At 51.9% G+C, this 15,422-nt stretch overlaps 1 protein-coding gene across 7 annotated transcripts in view; it reads right to left on the bottom strand.

Annotated features, from left to right (window-relative positions):
* Nucleotides 1-11,000, bottom strand: part of Arhgef2 (Rho/Rac guanine nucleotide exchange factor 2) — a 33,025-nt gene extending 22,025 nt beyond the window's left edge. For 3 of the 7 annotated variants that reach the window (XM_026404999.2, XM_026405001.2, XM_026405000.2), the window contains exon 1: nt 4,522-4,691. In XM_026404999.2, coding sequence (XP_026260784.2) covers nt 4,522-4,584 — 63 coding nt within the window. In that variant the 5' untranslated portion in view covers nt 4,585-4,691. Of the gene's footprint in view, nt 1-4,521; nt 4,692-5,621; nt 5,708-10,283; nt 10,307-10,585; nt 10,680-10,857 lie in introns of those variants that run through there. The other 4 variants (XM_026405002.2, XM_026405006.2, XM_026405004.2 and 1 more) reach the window with 4 other exon arrangements.
* Between the last annotated feature and the right edge of the window lie 4,422 nt (nt 11,001-15,422).

The following is a 15,422-nucleotide window of genomic DNA, read 5'->3' as shown; positions in this document are numbered from 1 at the left end:
AGGCCCTGAAGCCCTCCTGTGCTCCAGCCTCCTGCTGTCTGGCAGCCAAGGGCCATTCTGCCTCTTTCTCACAAACCTCAGGAACGGTCTCTCCAGCCTACTAACCTTCCTCTCTGCCACTGCTACATCAAAGATCAAGTGAAGGAACCCTTGAGCACACCTAGCAAAAGACTGCCAGGCAGGTGGCACACTGTGATCCCAGAGGCTCGGGGAGGCCAAGGCAGGAGGACCACAAGTTCAAAACCACCAGCCTCAGCAACTTAGCAAAGGTCTAAGGAACTCAGTGAGAAGGGCAAGGAAGAGAAGGACATCAAGACATGGGGGTCTCAGCAGCACCCTGCTCTGGGGACCCCACTCATTTCTTACGCAGGCCTCCAAGATGTCCCCTCCTCCACAACCACTTTGGTTCCAGGTGCAGTTAGCAGCAGCCCCTTTCCCAAGATGGTGAGGCCTCTGCCCAGACCAGAGCCTAGAGAGTCTAGAGGGGTGCACTGGGGTTTGAGTCACCTCTGGCTCAGCCCCCAGACAGCAAAGGTGCAGAGTCACTAAGTCGGGGAGGGGGGGGGGGAGCCAGAAGCTTCCTGCCCATGACTGAGAAAAGAACCTGGGATGCTCTCAGCCAGGCCAAGCCCCTTTAGGAGCTTCCAGGGACAAGATGAAGACTGGAGGCCAGGAAAAGGCGGCCAAATAGAAAACACTAGTTCCAAGGGCAGAAACAACACGGAAAATAACAGTGAACACACACAAAGGCACTTAATAAATGCTTGCTTAATGAACAAAGATGAGACCGGTAATGGGGGCCAACACATTGGTGAAGGGCACTTAGGGCCACAAGGAATAAAATGAGGCTAAAGACCCTGAGACCCAGTCACCCTGGACCCCAGCCTGCCCCCTACCCCGACACACCTGTCAGGCCAGGAGAGAGACAAGCGGGGGTGGGGGGAGCGATGCAAACAGACGGGCATTTGTGCAAGTGAACAATAGCCGTGCCAGGACTCCCTGCCCTCCTGGCACAGGGCAGGCCGGCTGAGTCGGGAGGGGGCAGCTGCTGCCTGCAGCCTTCCCCCCTCCCCCAAGGGGACACAAACAAACCCAGACGGCCCAGCGAGCCAGCCAGCGAGCCAGCGTTTCTCAGCCATTTCCCCTACCAGCTCCAGAAACCCTGACCAATCCACTCACTGGGCTCCTCCAAGATTCTTTGAACCAGAGGCCAAAGCTAAGAATGGAACTACTTCCTCATGTCCAGAGGGCATGATCCCCCTACTCTGGTGTCCATACTGCAAACAGTAACTTAGAGCACAGCGGGACAGACACACAGAGGAACATACCCCAACACTCAGGTCACTCAGGTAACATGCACACATGGGATTCACATTCCAATCCGTCCCTTCCCGGATTCCAAGGTCACAGCTCCAGACAGACAGATGCTTCTTGAACTCCTTGGTCACTCCCAGCAGGTCCTACCTTAGGTTAGGCACCCCTAGGTACCGTGAACCCCCCCTCCCTTGGTGACTTAAGCGTTCAGTTCCCTTCCCCCATTCTTGTTTCTCCCCTCCCCCTAGGTCCTTTCCCTAACCTCCATGACCCTCAGAGTCCTTCTATGTCCCCCAAAGCCTCTGCCTCCAGGAGGACCCAAATTTTTCAACTTTCCTCCAGAGCCATCAGCCCTCCAGGCTCCCTCCTGGGCGCCCCCAGCCCTCCTCTCTGGCTACACCTTTGGTCCAGCACACAAAGCCAGCCACCTCTCTAGTACCCAGAACAAAGAAAGATCTCTCCTCCTCACTCCCCATTCCACCTGCCCACCACACACTCCAATGCTGGGGTCCCAGAGATCCCAAGGGGACCGCCAGCCTCCAGAGCCATCCCTACACCTCTGGCCCTGGTTGGCAGAAAAGGATCTTTTGTTCGCAGGGACCTGAAGGTTAGGGCTGGGGAAAGGAGGGAGGGAAGAGCAAGGGACGAAAGGGAGACAGAGGGGATCTGTGGGCTTTGGGGTTTGAGGAGGTAGGAAGTAGAGCAGAGAGAATTAAGGGGGTGGAGATCTGAAGACAAGCCTGGAAGAATAGAAACGCAGTGAAAAGAGAAAGGAGCCTGGGGGCAGGGGCTCACAGAAAGATCCTAAGGGGTGGGAAGAGAAAGAGGCAGGTTGTACTCCAGTTCCTCCTCCTAGGAGGAGCTCTGGGGAGCAGGGCAGGGACGGGGAGCAGGTGGGGTGCCTGACCCATCCCCCCACATAGGTAGCAGGGAAGAGACCATCTTCTTCAAATAATCTCCTTTCCAGTGCCCCCCTTCCCACCACAGTATAAAAAGAAAGGAGACAGCTGGCGTGCTTGGGGGAGGGGGGAGAGGGGACCCAGGGTTTGTTGGCTAAGAACCAACTCCCCCCTTCTGTAACCACAGCTTTCCGGAGGTGGCAGTGGTGGCCCTCCCCTTCCGACCAGCCCAAACTGACACCCTCCTCTGGTGGCCTCCGTGCCCTCTCAGATCCACCCACTCAGCCCCCGCACTCCCCTTCCCCCTACCAGATTCCCAAATACCCCCTCCTCGGCCAGCTCCAGGGCAGAAAGAAGAACTGGGTTTCCCGTTGCCCAGTTCCCTACTGGGGGAGGTGACAATAAACAAACAAACAGCAACAAAAGAGAGCACAGGTCCAGGTATCTGGCCCCTGGCCCCCTCATTAATGGAGAAAGGACCCCAGTATCTAACCTCCCGGAATCTCTCCCTGTGCCCCCCGGCCAGGTCTGCCCCTCCTGCCGCTCCCCTGTGGCTTTCCTTTTTAGGGTGGAACCGTATTTCCGTGGTTTCAAAAAGCCTCTCCCGCCCCCCCTTGGCTCTACTCCAGGGTCTCAGCTCAAACGGTTGAAAAAATAAACAGACTTTTGGAGCTGGGGCCTGGCTTGGCGCAGGGTTGTGAAGAGCCTGTCTGCCACCCCACTGTTCCACCACACTTCAGCCACCTCACCCTGGCCCTCTGTTTGTCTTAGGGGTTACTCAAATCCCAGGCTGCTTTCCGGTTAGCAGAGTCTAATATCATCCCCTCAGAAAGTCCTAAAGCCTCCTTCTCTGTCTCCATCCCCACCTCTGCCCTAGGTTGGACCTTCTCCCAGTTAGCACCAAGACAGGTAGCCTGGCTAAGAATCAGCAGGGAGGTGGAGGTGAGGGGACTCCATCCCCTGAAGGGCTCCAGTGGAGTACCACTCCCTGGCCTGAAGATGGTAATCAGCTAAGCTGGCCACCCAGCAGACATGGAAGGAAAGCCAGAGATGAAGATCAAAGCAGCTCTGGGCTGGGTTCTGGCCGTTCTGAGAACCAGCACAGTGTGGAAGCCCCACGGAGCTGGAAGGTGTTGTCTGGATACACCACCTTCCTCCCAGTTCCCAGCTGCTCAGCTAAAGTCAGTTTGATCATTTTCTGGGGCCTGGGGTGTAGACGGGTCATAGCATTTGGGAATGGGTCTGGATACAAAGACAGGAATAAAGGATACTTTAAAAGCAATGGCCAAGAGGTCATGGTGTGTGTGTGTGTGTATGTGTCTGTGTGTGTGTGTGCGCGCGCGCGTGTAATTATACACCCAGACTGGAGATGACAGGTAAAGGGCCTCCAGCACCAGGAAATAAGAGAATAGGCGCCAAGGACGGCAGAGAGGAGCAGGAATGCAATGGCCAGGTCTGTGCGCCTAAGGCTTTCGGGATTGGGAGAACAAGGAGCTTGGAAGGCCAGTGGGGCAGAGAGGGATGGGGACCACCCCGCGTTCCAGGCTCAGGGGTGCTCCGTGGGGAGGAGAGAATCCCAGCTACACAAAGCCTTCTGCTCCCTTCACCTGGGGTGATGGCCTGGGGCTCGGGGTGGGGAAGGGGGATGAGCGTCGCTCAGCGGTCCTGACCCCCGCCACCCGCCCACCCGAGGGGAGAGCTGAATCACAGCTGGAAAGCCCATTTGCGCGGAGAGGAGGAGCTGACTTTTGTCTCGGAGGGGAGGTGGTGGCGGTGGCGGTGGTGGTGGGAGGAAGCTGGGAAACCACCCCTCCCGCCCCCTCCGCCGGATGGCGGGGACAAAGGGGGAACGACCTAGCCGGCGGCCGAGGCGGGGGTACGGCCGGGGCGACCCGGCAGCCGCCCGGGGAGCCGGTGCGGAGAGAGCCCACCTCCGGCCCGACGCGCGCCTCCCTCTTCCCGCTCGGTCCCTTACCGGAGCAACTTTCTTCTGAGGGACAAAACACCCGGTGGCGCCCGATCGGAGGCGACCGAGCCCAGCCTGCCCTCCCGGGGTCCCGGCAGCGAGTCCGCGCGGCGGAGCAGGAGGCGCGGGTCGCGTCCCCCCGGCCCCCCGCCCGCTCAGTCCCCACCCACCCGTCCCGCCGCGCCGCGCGCCCGACTTTGGCGCCCAGAGGCGACCCGGGACGCGGGGCGCGGGGCGCGGCGGGGCGGGGGGCGCCGGGGGGCGTGGCGGGGGGCCGGGGGCGCCCGGGGGACGCGGCGGGGGCCGGGGGCGCCCGGGGCCGCGGCGGGGGACTCGACCCACCTTGCCGGCCAGCTCTCGGCTCCGCTCGGTCCGCGCCCGCGTGAGGGACTCGATCCGGGACATGCTCCGGCGCGAGCCGGGCGCCCGCTATTGTGGGGAGCCGCGAGGGTCCGGGCCGCCGCGCCGGCGGGGACAGGAAGTCGGACTCCCCTCGCCCGGCACCCAGCGCCAGTTCCTCAAACCCTTGTCTCCTCCCCGCCGCTCAGGAAGGGGGGGCGGGGCGCGGCGAGGGCGGGGGCCGGCGCGCGGGACGGGGCGCCGCGGGGCCAGGGGTCCCGCCCTGCGGAGGGCGCCCCGGCCCCAGCTCGGCTCTCCCGGAGCCCGCGGGTGCCCGGCCGCGCAGTCCCCGCGGGACCCAGGCCTTCCTCCCCTCCCCCTCCCCCAGCACTTCACTTTAAAGACCCTCGGGCCGCAGGACTCTCCCGCCCCCAGCTCTCCAGGGGCCCGGGGCCAGTTCCTCCCCGGCCTTGGGGGCCCAGCGAGCAGCCAGAATAAACAGACCCCGTGTACGATTGGGGGCAGGGGTGGCGAGAGGGAGGGCAACTCGAAGAACTAAAAGACGGATCTTTAGTAGGTTTATAGGAAAAGAGTCGTTCCCAAAAGTCAAAAAAGAGTCGAGAGGACAGAATTCTCCCACAAGCCTCCACCTCTCTGGGCCCTTCCGGACCACACTCTGCCCATCCTCCTCCTAGCTCCGCCTCTGCCAGCTACTTTGGAGGGTGTAGGTGGGAATTAGCAAGCTTTCCTGAAAGCTAGGGAGCTGAGGAAGTCCTTCTATGTGTCTAACCTTGGTTCTCTCTGTCGCTACTTAAACCGGAACCAGAAGACTAGAAAACAGCCTGCCCCAATCAGAGAACAGTTAGGGCACAACCAACTGTCTCCATTAGAAGGAAAATGGGGCCAGGCGCGGTGGTCAGCCTGTAATCCCAGCGACTTGGGAGGCTGAGGCTGGAGGATTAAAAATTCAAGGTCAGCCTCAACAATATCGTGAGACCCTCAGCAACTTAGCAAGACCCTCTTAAAGTCAAAAGGAATGGAATGTAACTCAGTGGTAAAGTGCCCCTGGATTAAGTCCCCCTTACCAAAAAGATTGCCCTAACCTGTTCCAATCTCCACCTTCGGTGAGTTTCCTGCTATTTTCCTCCTCCAGTCTAACTGTAATCACTCATATTGCAGTTCATTTCCTCCTCTCGGGGTGTCCCACTTCTATGTAGAAATCAGAGCACAAACAAAGAGCACTAGGACAGAGCCTACTATGTTTGCAAGGTCCCGCCTGAATCTGCTTGCAATTGGTGTGGGAGGAGGAGGGAGGGAGAGGAGGCCCAGCCCAGGTCCAGCAGCTCCCTGCTGGACTCCTCAGTAGGACCAGGCTGGAGGTTTCAAGCCCAACTCAGCACTCCTGTAGGTGCCAATTTTAGCCTCTGCCTCTATTTCGGGCTTCACTGCCTCACCGCTGGCTGAGCTGGTTGGGCTCTTCACCCCCAGCACCACCCCCACGCTGCTCCTCTGGTTCTCCCCCTGCCTAGCAACTCCTTCTTCACCTTCTTCACCCATTCTCCTGTTCAGGATCCTTATATAGCAAAGAGCAGAAAAAAAGAGAGGGGCCGAGCCTGGGGGCACAGGCCTGTGCTCCTAGCTACTTGGGAGGCTGAGGCAGGAGGACAGGAAGTTAAAGGCCATCCAAGGAACTTAGCAAGACCCTGTCGTCACAAAACTTTAAAAAACAGCTCAGTGCCTGGATTCCATTCTCAGAATGGGGGCAAAAGGGAGGCCAAAGAGGAAATAAACCATGCGGGCCCAGGCTGGGTGACAAGTGCAAGAAGAAAGTGCTTCCCCAGGGCCCTGGCTGTTTTCTCCAGGGTTGCACCTGCTGGAGACCTATGGGAAGGCTGCAAGAACACTCCCAAACCATCAGGCCTGAGTTCCTGGCCCCAGAACTCCAGGCTTACCTCCCCTCCGGTCAGCCAAGACTCTGGAATGTACTAAATTTAAAAACAGGGAGCCAAAGGCCAGAATCCCAGCTTCATGGCTCCACCCACTGGGGGCTCAGAGACCAAGACTGGACTGGGACTGGGCTTTTCTCCCAGGCTGAAGGTTCTGCAAGCAGAGGATAGAACCTTAAAGGGCCAAACTCTACCTGGGTACCCAAGAAGCCTAAGATTTGAACCCCAGGCTCTTTTTTTGTCTCTTTTGGTAGTGGGAAATTGATCCTAGGGGTGCTTCACCACTGAGCTACATGCAAGGCAAGCGCTCTACCATGAGCTATAACCCCAGCCCCCCAGTCCTTTTTATGTTTTCTTTTGAGACAGGATCTCACTAAGTGGCCAAGAGTCTTATGATTCAAGAGGCTGACCTTGAACTTGTGATCCTCCTGCCTCAGCCTCCTGAGTCACTGGGATAACCTGGGTGAGACACCATGCCCAGCTGTACCCCAGGCTCTTTAGGGACCTCTCAGTCCATAAACACAATGTAGAAAGTCTAGGGGCTGGGGACATAGCTCACTTGGTAGAGGGCTTGCCTCGCAAGCACAAGGTCCTGGGTTCAATCCCCAACAACACACACACACACACACACACACACACACACTCACATAGGGCTGGGGCTGTAACTCAGTGGTAGAGCACTTACCTAGCATGTGTGAGGCAATGGGTTCAATCCTCAGCACCACATTAAAAATAAGCAAATAAATAAAATGTCTGTGAACGACTAAAAAAATATTTGAAAGAAAGCCTATTGAATGAGAAATTATATCCCATTCTATGTATTTTATATATATATATATATATATATATATCAAAGTGCATAAATGCATTATACTGTCATGTATAACTAATTAAAACAAATTGAAAAAATAAGTCTATTGAAAGAAGAGGCTGGTTGGGGGGGCTGGGGTTGTGGCTCAGCGGTAGAGCGCTCACCTAGCACATGCGAGGGAGGTGCTGGGTTCCATCCTCCTCGGCACCACATAAAAGTGAATAAAATAAAGGTATTGTGTCCAACTACAACTAAAAACAATATATTAAAAAAAAAAAGAAAGAAGAGGCCGGTTGGGCTGGGGCTGGGGCTCAGTGGCAGAGCACTTACCTAACATGTGTGAGGCACTGGGTTCAATCCTCAGCACCACATAGAAATAAATAAGTAAAATAAGGTATACAAAAAAGAAGAAAGAAAAAGCTGGGTTCCCTATGGTGGCACAACTTAGTAACACCCTGTCTCAAAATAAAACCAAAAAGATGGGGATGTAGATCAGTAGAGTGCTCTGGGGTTCAATCTCCAAAACCAAAAAACAAAGGAAAGAGAAAAGGAAGGAAGAAGACTGGCTAGCCTAATCCTTTTCTGTCTCCTTTTAGTGAGACCCTTTCTCAAAATAGTCTCCTATTATTCTTTTTATCTCCTTGCTGTTTGTTACCCTGCTCCTCATTATCCCCTTAGAAGACAAAAATGAGGGGCCGGGGGTTGTGGCTCAGTGGTATGGCGCTTGCCTAGCATGCGTGAGGCACTGGGTTCGATCCCCGGCACCATGTAAAAATAAAATAAAGGTTAAAAAAAAAAAGACAAAAATGAGCCAGTGGTGCACATGTGTAATCCCAGTGTCTTGGGAGGCTGAGGCAGGAAGATTGCAAGTTCAAAGTCAGCCTCAGCAACTTGGTGAGGCCCTGTCTCTAAATTAAACATAAAAAGGGACCAGGAATGGGGCTCAGTGTAAAGCACCCTTGGGTTCAGTCCGTGGTACAAAAAAAAAAAAAAAGAAGAAGCAGGAAAGAGGTAAAGAAAGCTAATCTACCTTTAAAAATGCCTGCATTCGTGAGCTAAGTCTGCATCTTGACTCAGGGTCCATTTCCTGTGTCCTCCAGAACAATGAACACTTTTCCTTCTCCCACCACCCCTTTCTGAAAACTATTCCTTTCATTCCAATACCCCCTCCAATGATATCTTTCAGATTTCCAGAAATTAGTTTTTATACACACAAAAATCAAAATTTCTGCCAGAATCTAAAAGTTGCCACCACCTTCTTCAGCCCACTTAACTTGATAAAATATATCCCTCCCAATTCCCTGGACAAGGACCCCACTGCCAGAGGCTGGGCCAGTGGTGAACAGAGCAAGCCCTGGAGATGTCTGGACCCAGACCCTGCACGGGGCCAGAAGAGCTCTGTTTCTTCTTGTTACTCTGGATCTTGTATATGGGGCAGGGGGATTAAGGCATAACTGACGCCCCCCAGCAGAGGCTGATGGAAGGAGGAAGGGGACAGGCTGTTGGGTTGGGTTTACTTCCGAGAGGGGCAGAGGCAGCCATGTCAGAGCTCCGCCTTTTACTAGCTATGGGATCTTGGGCAAGTAGTTTAGCTCTGGGTTAGCTTGTCTACGCAATGGAGATTAAAATACTTTGTTCAAGGCCAGCCTCGGCAACTTAGTGAGACCCTGTGGGATGTGGCTCCGTGGTAAAGTGCCCTGGGTTCAAGCCCCAGTACTGAAAGAAAACAAACAAACAAATAAAAGTCACTCACTTCTATTCCGAGTTCTTACAAGAATTAAATGAGGTGGCCTCTGGGGAGTGAACTGCTTCCTTCTGTCACTGCCTGACTGAGCTGCTGTCCTGCCCTGCCCCCTGATGTTTACCTGCCCTGTTCCACATCCTGAGTCGGAGGAGATGAAGTGGAGCAGGAGCCCTTGTTCCCCAGAGGCTGGAAGGAAGCTGGGCCGAGGCATGGCAGGGAGGGAAACAGGAAGACAGGACCAGAGGCCCTGGTGGGGAAAGGCCAGAGGGGACCGTATCCTGGCTTTCTCAGGTTCTTTCCTGTTGCTTGTCTGGGCTCCAAGGTCTGCCCACATTCCCTTTATTCGGTTATTCAGCCTCCTACATGGCTGTTAGGCCCAGGAGGGGCACACACAGACCAACTGGGGCCCAGCCGAGCCCTGCACAGTACTGACAGGGTGAGGGGCTGGGGTTGTGGCTCAGCGGTAGAGCACTCGCCTGCCTATCACCTGGGAGTCCATCCTCAGCACCACATAAAAAATAAATAAATAAAGGTATTGTGTCCACCTATAACTAAAAAAGACAAGACAAGAGGGTGATTCCCCCAGCAGATTCACCTCCTCTGAACTCAGGGAGACTCTGGTCAGGTGGGAATCCACCAGTCTCAACTCCTAACCAGGTGCTAAACAGGTGACCTGTTTACATCTCTGTCTGCTTTCCCAGCCCACTCAGAGGAAGGGAATCTGGCTCAGAGGCTGGCCCAGGGGGCAGCACCAGGCCCTCAGGGAGAGCCAGGAGGAGTCTGAGCAACCCTAGTGTGGGAAAAAACCCTGGTCCTTCAAGGCGACTAGGATATCTTCTCTAGAGTTTCTCAGTGTCCAGAAGCCACCCCAGGTTGGGAAAACACATGTACACCTGGGGAGGCCAGAGGGGAAGAGGAAGGTGGCTCCTTCTGCCAGTCAGTAAAGAAAACAGAAATGAATTTCAAGCTGCAGGCTCCAGAGAAGAGGGTTGGTCACCAGGAGGAAAGCAATATGCTTTCACTTACCAGGATCAGAACACACACAGCCACACAGGCACATGTCCTCCAGAGTCACACACCGTCCTGGCTTGCCCTCCCACTAGGGCCTTAGTTCAACTCCTTCAGCTGCCATTTCCACCCAGGAAATTACGCGTGTGAAAGTCCTCTGCAAACTCTAATACTCTACGCAGAAGTACAGAGTCCTGCTGTAATTATTATCATTATCATGTCCAGTAATGAAGGACATAACGTTTCTGCTGCCCACCTCTTAGCCGCAGGAGACCTAAAGTAAGGAAACGCCATGCCCCGCCTCAGCTCCCCTTCCGAGCCCTTTTCCAGCTGTCCACAGCTGCCTGCTAAGCTGGAGGCGGGGGTAGAGCAGGGAAAAGGCGATTTGCTGGGTCACAGCCACAGAGGCTGGAAGAGTGAGCATGTGTTCCCTCAAAACGTGAGCCTTGACTGAATCTCTAATAGGGAGAGCTGGGGAGGGGTGACAGGGGAGGCTCGGGAGGAAGGGAACGGACGGGGAGGGCGGCCAGCCCAGGCCCCGTCCCCTCTAACTCTTACCTTTGACTTGCCTGTCATGAGGAAGAGGAAGCTGAGGGTCCTGCGTAAGGAGGAGCCTGCCCCGGTCCCGGAGTTCCCTTCCAGCCGGGTCCAGCTGCAGAGAGACAAAGAAGAGGTGAGAAGAGGGAGATGGAGCTGGAAAGCAAACAAGATACTCCCAGAGATGGTGGAGAGAGCGCGGGAAGGCCCAGGGCCAGCAGGTAGACTAGGAGGAAAGACTCCCAGGGGAAGGGTGAAGGAGAGAGAGGAGGGCGCAAAGGCACCCCACACACCTCCGACGGCTTCCCGGATGTGGACACTGAGTTTTCCAGGCCCCTCTATTTATGAGGAGAACTCCAGGCTCCTCCCAGACACATGCAGACTCCCCCTTCCCACCTAATCCAGGCTCGGGATGGGTGGACCCAATCCCTGCTCTCAAGCTGCTGCCCAGAGGAAGTGGAGTGGAGGGAGAGCCCTCCAGGGGGGCATTTCCCCCCTCAGAACAAGAGCCCTGTGTAGACCCCGTGCTGTTTGGAAAGAGCCTCTGGGCCTGAAGCCAATAAGGACTGAATTTCCTGGGATTTCATCAGCCCCATCCCATGAGCTAATCCCAAACCCAGAGCCAGGAGGATGTGTCAGCTGCAGAATTTCAGGACCACAAATCAGAGTCTGAGATCTTAAAGGGCCCAGTGCTCGCTCACACAGCCACACTGCCTTAGAAGACGGTCCCGCTCAGACTTCAGTCACAGGAGCCAAATGAACAGGTGCTAATTTTACATGCTTATTTAGACAGTTATCAGAATCTCTCAGCTTCCTCTGTCTGGGTTCTTGAACTTGGCCTTCAGGCCCTGCCCTCTTCTGGGAGCTCTACAGCTCTTGCAAAGCTCTCTTAGGACCACTACCCAGTGGTCAATTATCTGAACCAGCCAAAGCCCAACCTTGGTCCTTGGTCACTGTCTCTCCCTGACTGTCCAACAGCCCAACTGCCCATCCACCTTTATATCTTTGACAATAGGGAACTCTCTTACCCAGCTGACACTCTGTGATATGGTTACTCCTTTTCTTTCCCTAATTTCTCCCCCATCCCATGGGGCTATCGGAACCCAGAGAAGAGGGCAAATTTTATGCATCTCAGGGAGAAGGATATTTGTAGATCTGTAATCAGAAATGTTAAAGGAAGTATGTGTCAGGAAGCAGATACTCTGGGGGCCACAGAATCCATGGCCCTGACCCATCGCTCCTCCCCCATCTTGATCTTTGAAGGGATTCCAGTCCCCAAACTCACGGTTTGCTGAGGTCAGTGGCAGAGTACTGGGATGAATGTCCTGCCAACAAAGAAGGAGAAGAGGAGTGTCTAGCTGAAGCCAGACAAAGGCGCCCAGGGCTGCCTCCCCCACCCCCTCCACCTGGATCAGGTTCCCAAGCTGCAGGTGCATGTGACGCCATTCCCGAGGGCGGGCACTGGGGAGCAGGGAGGGAGGGCGGGGTTCTGAGCAGAGCACAGCTGAAGAACTTAGGAACCAGGGTTATGAGAAGAGGGGGAGAGGGGCCTGATGTTTCAGTTCTGTTTCTGGTGACTGGGGAGGACTAAGGATTCACACTGAGTTCCCAGTACTCCATTGTGAGGAAAAGGTACATTTCAGATAACTGTCCTCCACTTTTGGTGACAGAGGAGGCTGGAGAGCCTCTCTCTACCCTAGGTCCCCTCTAATTGGCAGAAGAGTCTCAAAATGCCAAAGTCCTGAATTAAGATCTCTCATTTGAGTAATGACATTCTGGGGGCTCCAAGGGTGTGGTTGGAGGTTATCCAGGACATCTGGATGCTGAACAGCCGACGGAGGACTAGTGATGAGATGGATTAGAGAAGGGTCCATCTTTAATTCACTCCCCTCTTTTACTTACCATCTGGATCTGAGCGCTCCGAGAGGCAGTTGATGGCGCTCATGGACACAGACTTGGAAAGCATACCAGTGCCGGAGTGGTCCAACGAGCCAGCAGATGGATGACAGGAATCCTGACCCTAAAATCACGTCAAGAGTTCTCAAAGGTCAGCTTCACCCATCGCCCAGCATGTTCTCCCCTTCCCCACAGCTTGGCATTTCTACAAACTCAGACCCTCCCGGGCTCCGAGACCCACATCTGGGATATTCCAGCTGAAATAGTTCAGAAGTTCCTCCTGCTCTTTTGTCATCGCTGTGCTGTCGCAGACTTTCTTCTTCAGTTCTTTTTGTAAATTGACCCATCATAAGTCTGCATGTTAATGCTACGCAGTGTGATGTCTCCATACATGTACACACACGTTGGGTAGCAGGCTTTTTAAATACAGAAAACATTTTTGTAGAGAAAATATTGACTCTGAATGATTTCCAGAGATGACAAACTCAACCTATAGGGGCAAAGTAGGGAATGAAATAAACTCGGGCAGTCTGGATTTAAGGCAAGAGGAAATAGGAAATACAGATGGTGGGTTCTTTATAGACAATCTTTTCTCTTTTCTTCCTCAAATCTGCAGGGAGCATTACAAAAACTGGCCACATATTATGTCATAAGGCAAATCTTTTTTTTTTTTTTTAAAGAGAGAGTGAGAGAGGAGAGAGGGGGAGAGAGAGAAAGAGAGAGAGAGAGAGAGAGAGAGAGAGAGAGAGAGAATTTTTTTTTAATGTTTATTTTTTAGTTCTTGGCGGACACAACATCTTTGTTGGTATGTGGTGCTGAGGATCGAACGCATGCCAGGCGAGTGCGCTACCGCTTGAGCCACATCCCCAGCCCCAAGGCAAATCTTAACACATTTCAATAATATGTATCCCAGAGCAATAACCAGAAGTCCCACTTCAGTGGATTCAAGAATTTGTAATATACTCGGGTTGCAGTGCCGTAAGCCTGTAATCCCGGTGACTCGGGAGGCTGAGGCAGGAGGATCAAAATTAAAAAATTAAAAGGACTGGGATATAGCTCGCTGGTGGAGGACCCCTGGAATCTCCAATACTTAAAAAAAAATCTGACAAGTAAAAACAAACAAACCACAGTTCATTTCACAATATGGATGAATCTTGAAAACACAATGTTGATTTAAAAAATCAAGACCCAAAAGATTTATACACTGTATGACTGATAACATTCATATAAATTTTAAAAGAGACTAACTATTGATTCTTTATATATATATATATATATATATATATATATATATATATATATATATATAAAATCAATTTCAAATTTTAAGAATGTGGTCATCTGTGCCAGAGAGAGAGTTATAAATGGGAAAGAACACCGAGGGCTTCTGGGCTTTAGTGATCTATCGTTATTTTGTTTTTGTTTTTGTTTTTAATATTTATTTATTTATTAGGTGTAGATGGACACAACACAATGCCTTTATTTTTATGTGGTGCTGAGGATCGAACCCGAGTCCTGGCCGTGCTAGGCGAGCGCTCCACCGCTGAGCCACAATCCCAGCCCCTGATCTATGTTTTTTTTGTTTGTTTTACTTGTTATTATATACGTGTGTGTGTGTGTGTGTGTGTGTGTGTTTTCAGTGCTGGAAATCTGGTTTTTTATTTTTAATTTTACATTTTTAACCTGTGGGTGGTTACACAGATATTTGCTCCCTAATTATTCACTATACTCTACATGTAAGTTTTCTATATTTTTCTATGTTACGTTACATTTAAATTTTTTCCAATGGGGAGAAAATCCCTTAAGTAAAACCAGAAAAAAAAAAAAAAACAACAACTCTAGAGTTGCGGGTGCAGCTCAGTGGTAGAGCACTTGCCTAGAATGTGCTAGACCCTGGGTTCAATCCTTAGAACCACAACTAAAACAAAACAATTTTTTTTTTTAATTCTACAAAAATAAAAATACTGGGCAGAGCACTCGCCTCGCACATGTGAGGCACTGGGTTCTATCCTCAGCACTACATATAAATAAATAAACAAAATATAGATATTATATTCATGTATAACTAAAAAAAATTTAAAAACTATAAAAGAAAACTCATGGGACATAGCAAGTGGTATTTCTAAGGCAATTTGTGGCCTTAAAATTTCATATTGAAATTTTTTTTTAGATGTTGATGAGCTCTTTTTTCATTCTTTTGCTTATATTCGGTGCTGAGAATCCAACCCATTGCCTCACACATGCCAGGCAAGTGCTCTACCACTGAGCCACAACCCCAGCCTTGAAATTTTTTAATAGCTTGAAAAGTAATGAGTTATGCCAACTTAAGTTATAAAAAGAACAAATCACAAAGAAAACTGAGAGAAGTATATGATAAAGATAAAACCGAGCAGGCTATAGTGGTGCACACCTGTAATCCCAGTGACTCCAAAGGCTGAGGCAGAAGGACTGCAAATTCAAGGCCAGCCTCAGCCTCCTAGTGAGACTGTGTCTCAAAATAAAATACTGAAAGGGCTGGGGATGTGGCTCAGTGGTAGAGGTGCTCTTGCTTAGAGTGCTCCACAACCTGAGTTAGATCCCCAAACAATAAAGAAAGAAAATCAGAAATCAATGAAATACTAAATAAAGATAAACTAGAAAGGGTCAATAAAGCCAAGAGTTGTGTTTTAGGAACAGGCAAATAAAATACACAAACACAAAAGAGTGATAGAGAGACGGCATAAATAAAATTAGAATGACCAGGTGGATCTAAGTACAGAAAGAGCAATGATTAAAAGGTTAGAGAAGGGGCTGGGAGATCGCTCAGTTGGTAGAGTTCTTGCCTCGCATGTACAAGGCCCTGGGTTCAATCCCAGCACCAGGGGAAAAAAAAAAAGAGAGAGAGAATATTACCTACAACTTTTTGCTAACAATTTTGAAAATACAAACAAAATAGACAAATTCTTACCAAAAGAAATAAATA

Source organism: Urocitellus parryii, chromosome 11 (genome assembly GCF_045843805.1).
Source record: "Urocitellus parryii isolate mUroPar1 chromosome 11, mUroPar1.hap1, whole genome shotgun sequence".
Classification (NCBI taxonomy): domain Eukaryota; kingdom Metazoa; phylum Chordata; class Mammalia; order Rodentia; family Sciuridae; genus Urocitellus; species Urocitellus parryii.
Note: the sequence above shows the minus strand (reverse complement) of the source record. Positions and strands in the feature narration are given on the sequence as shown.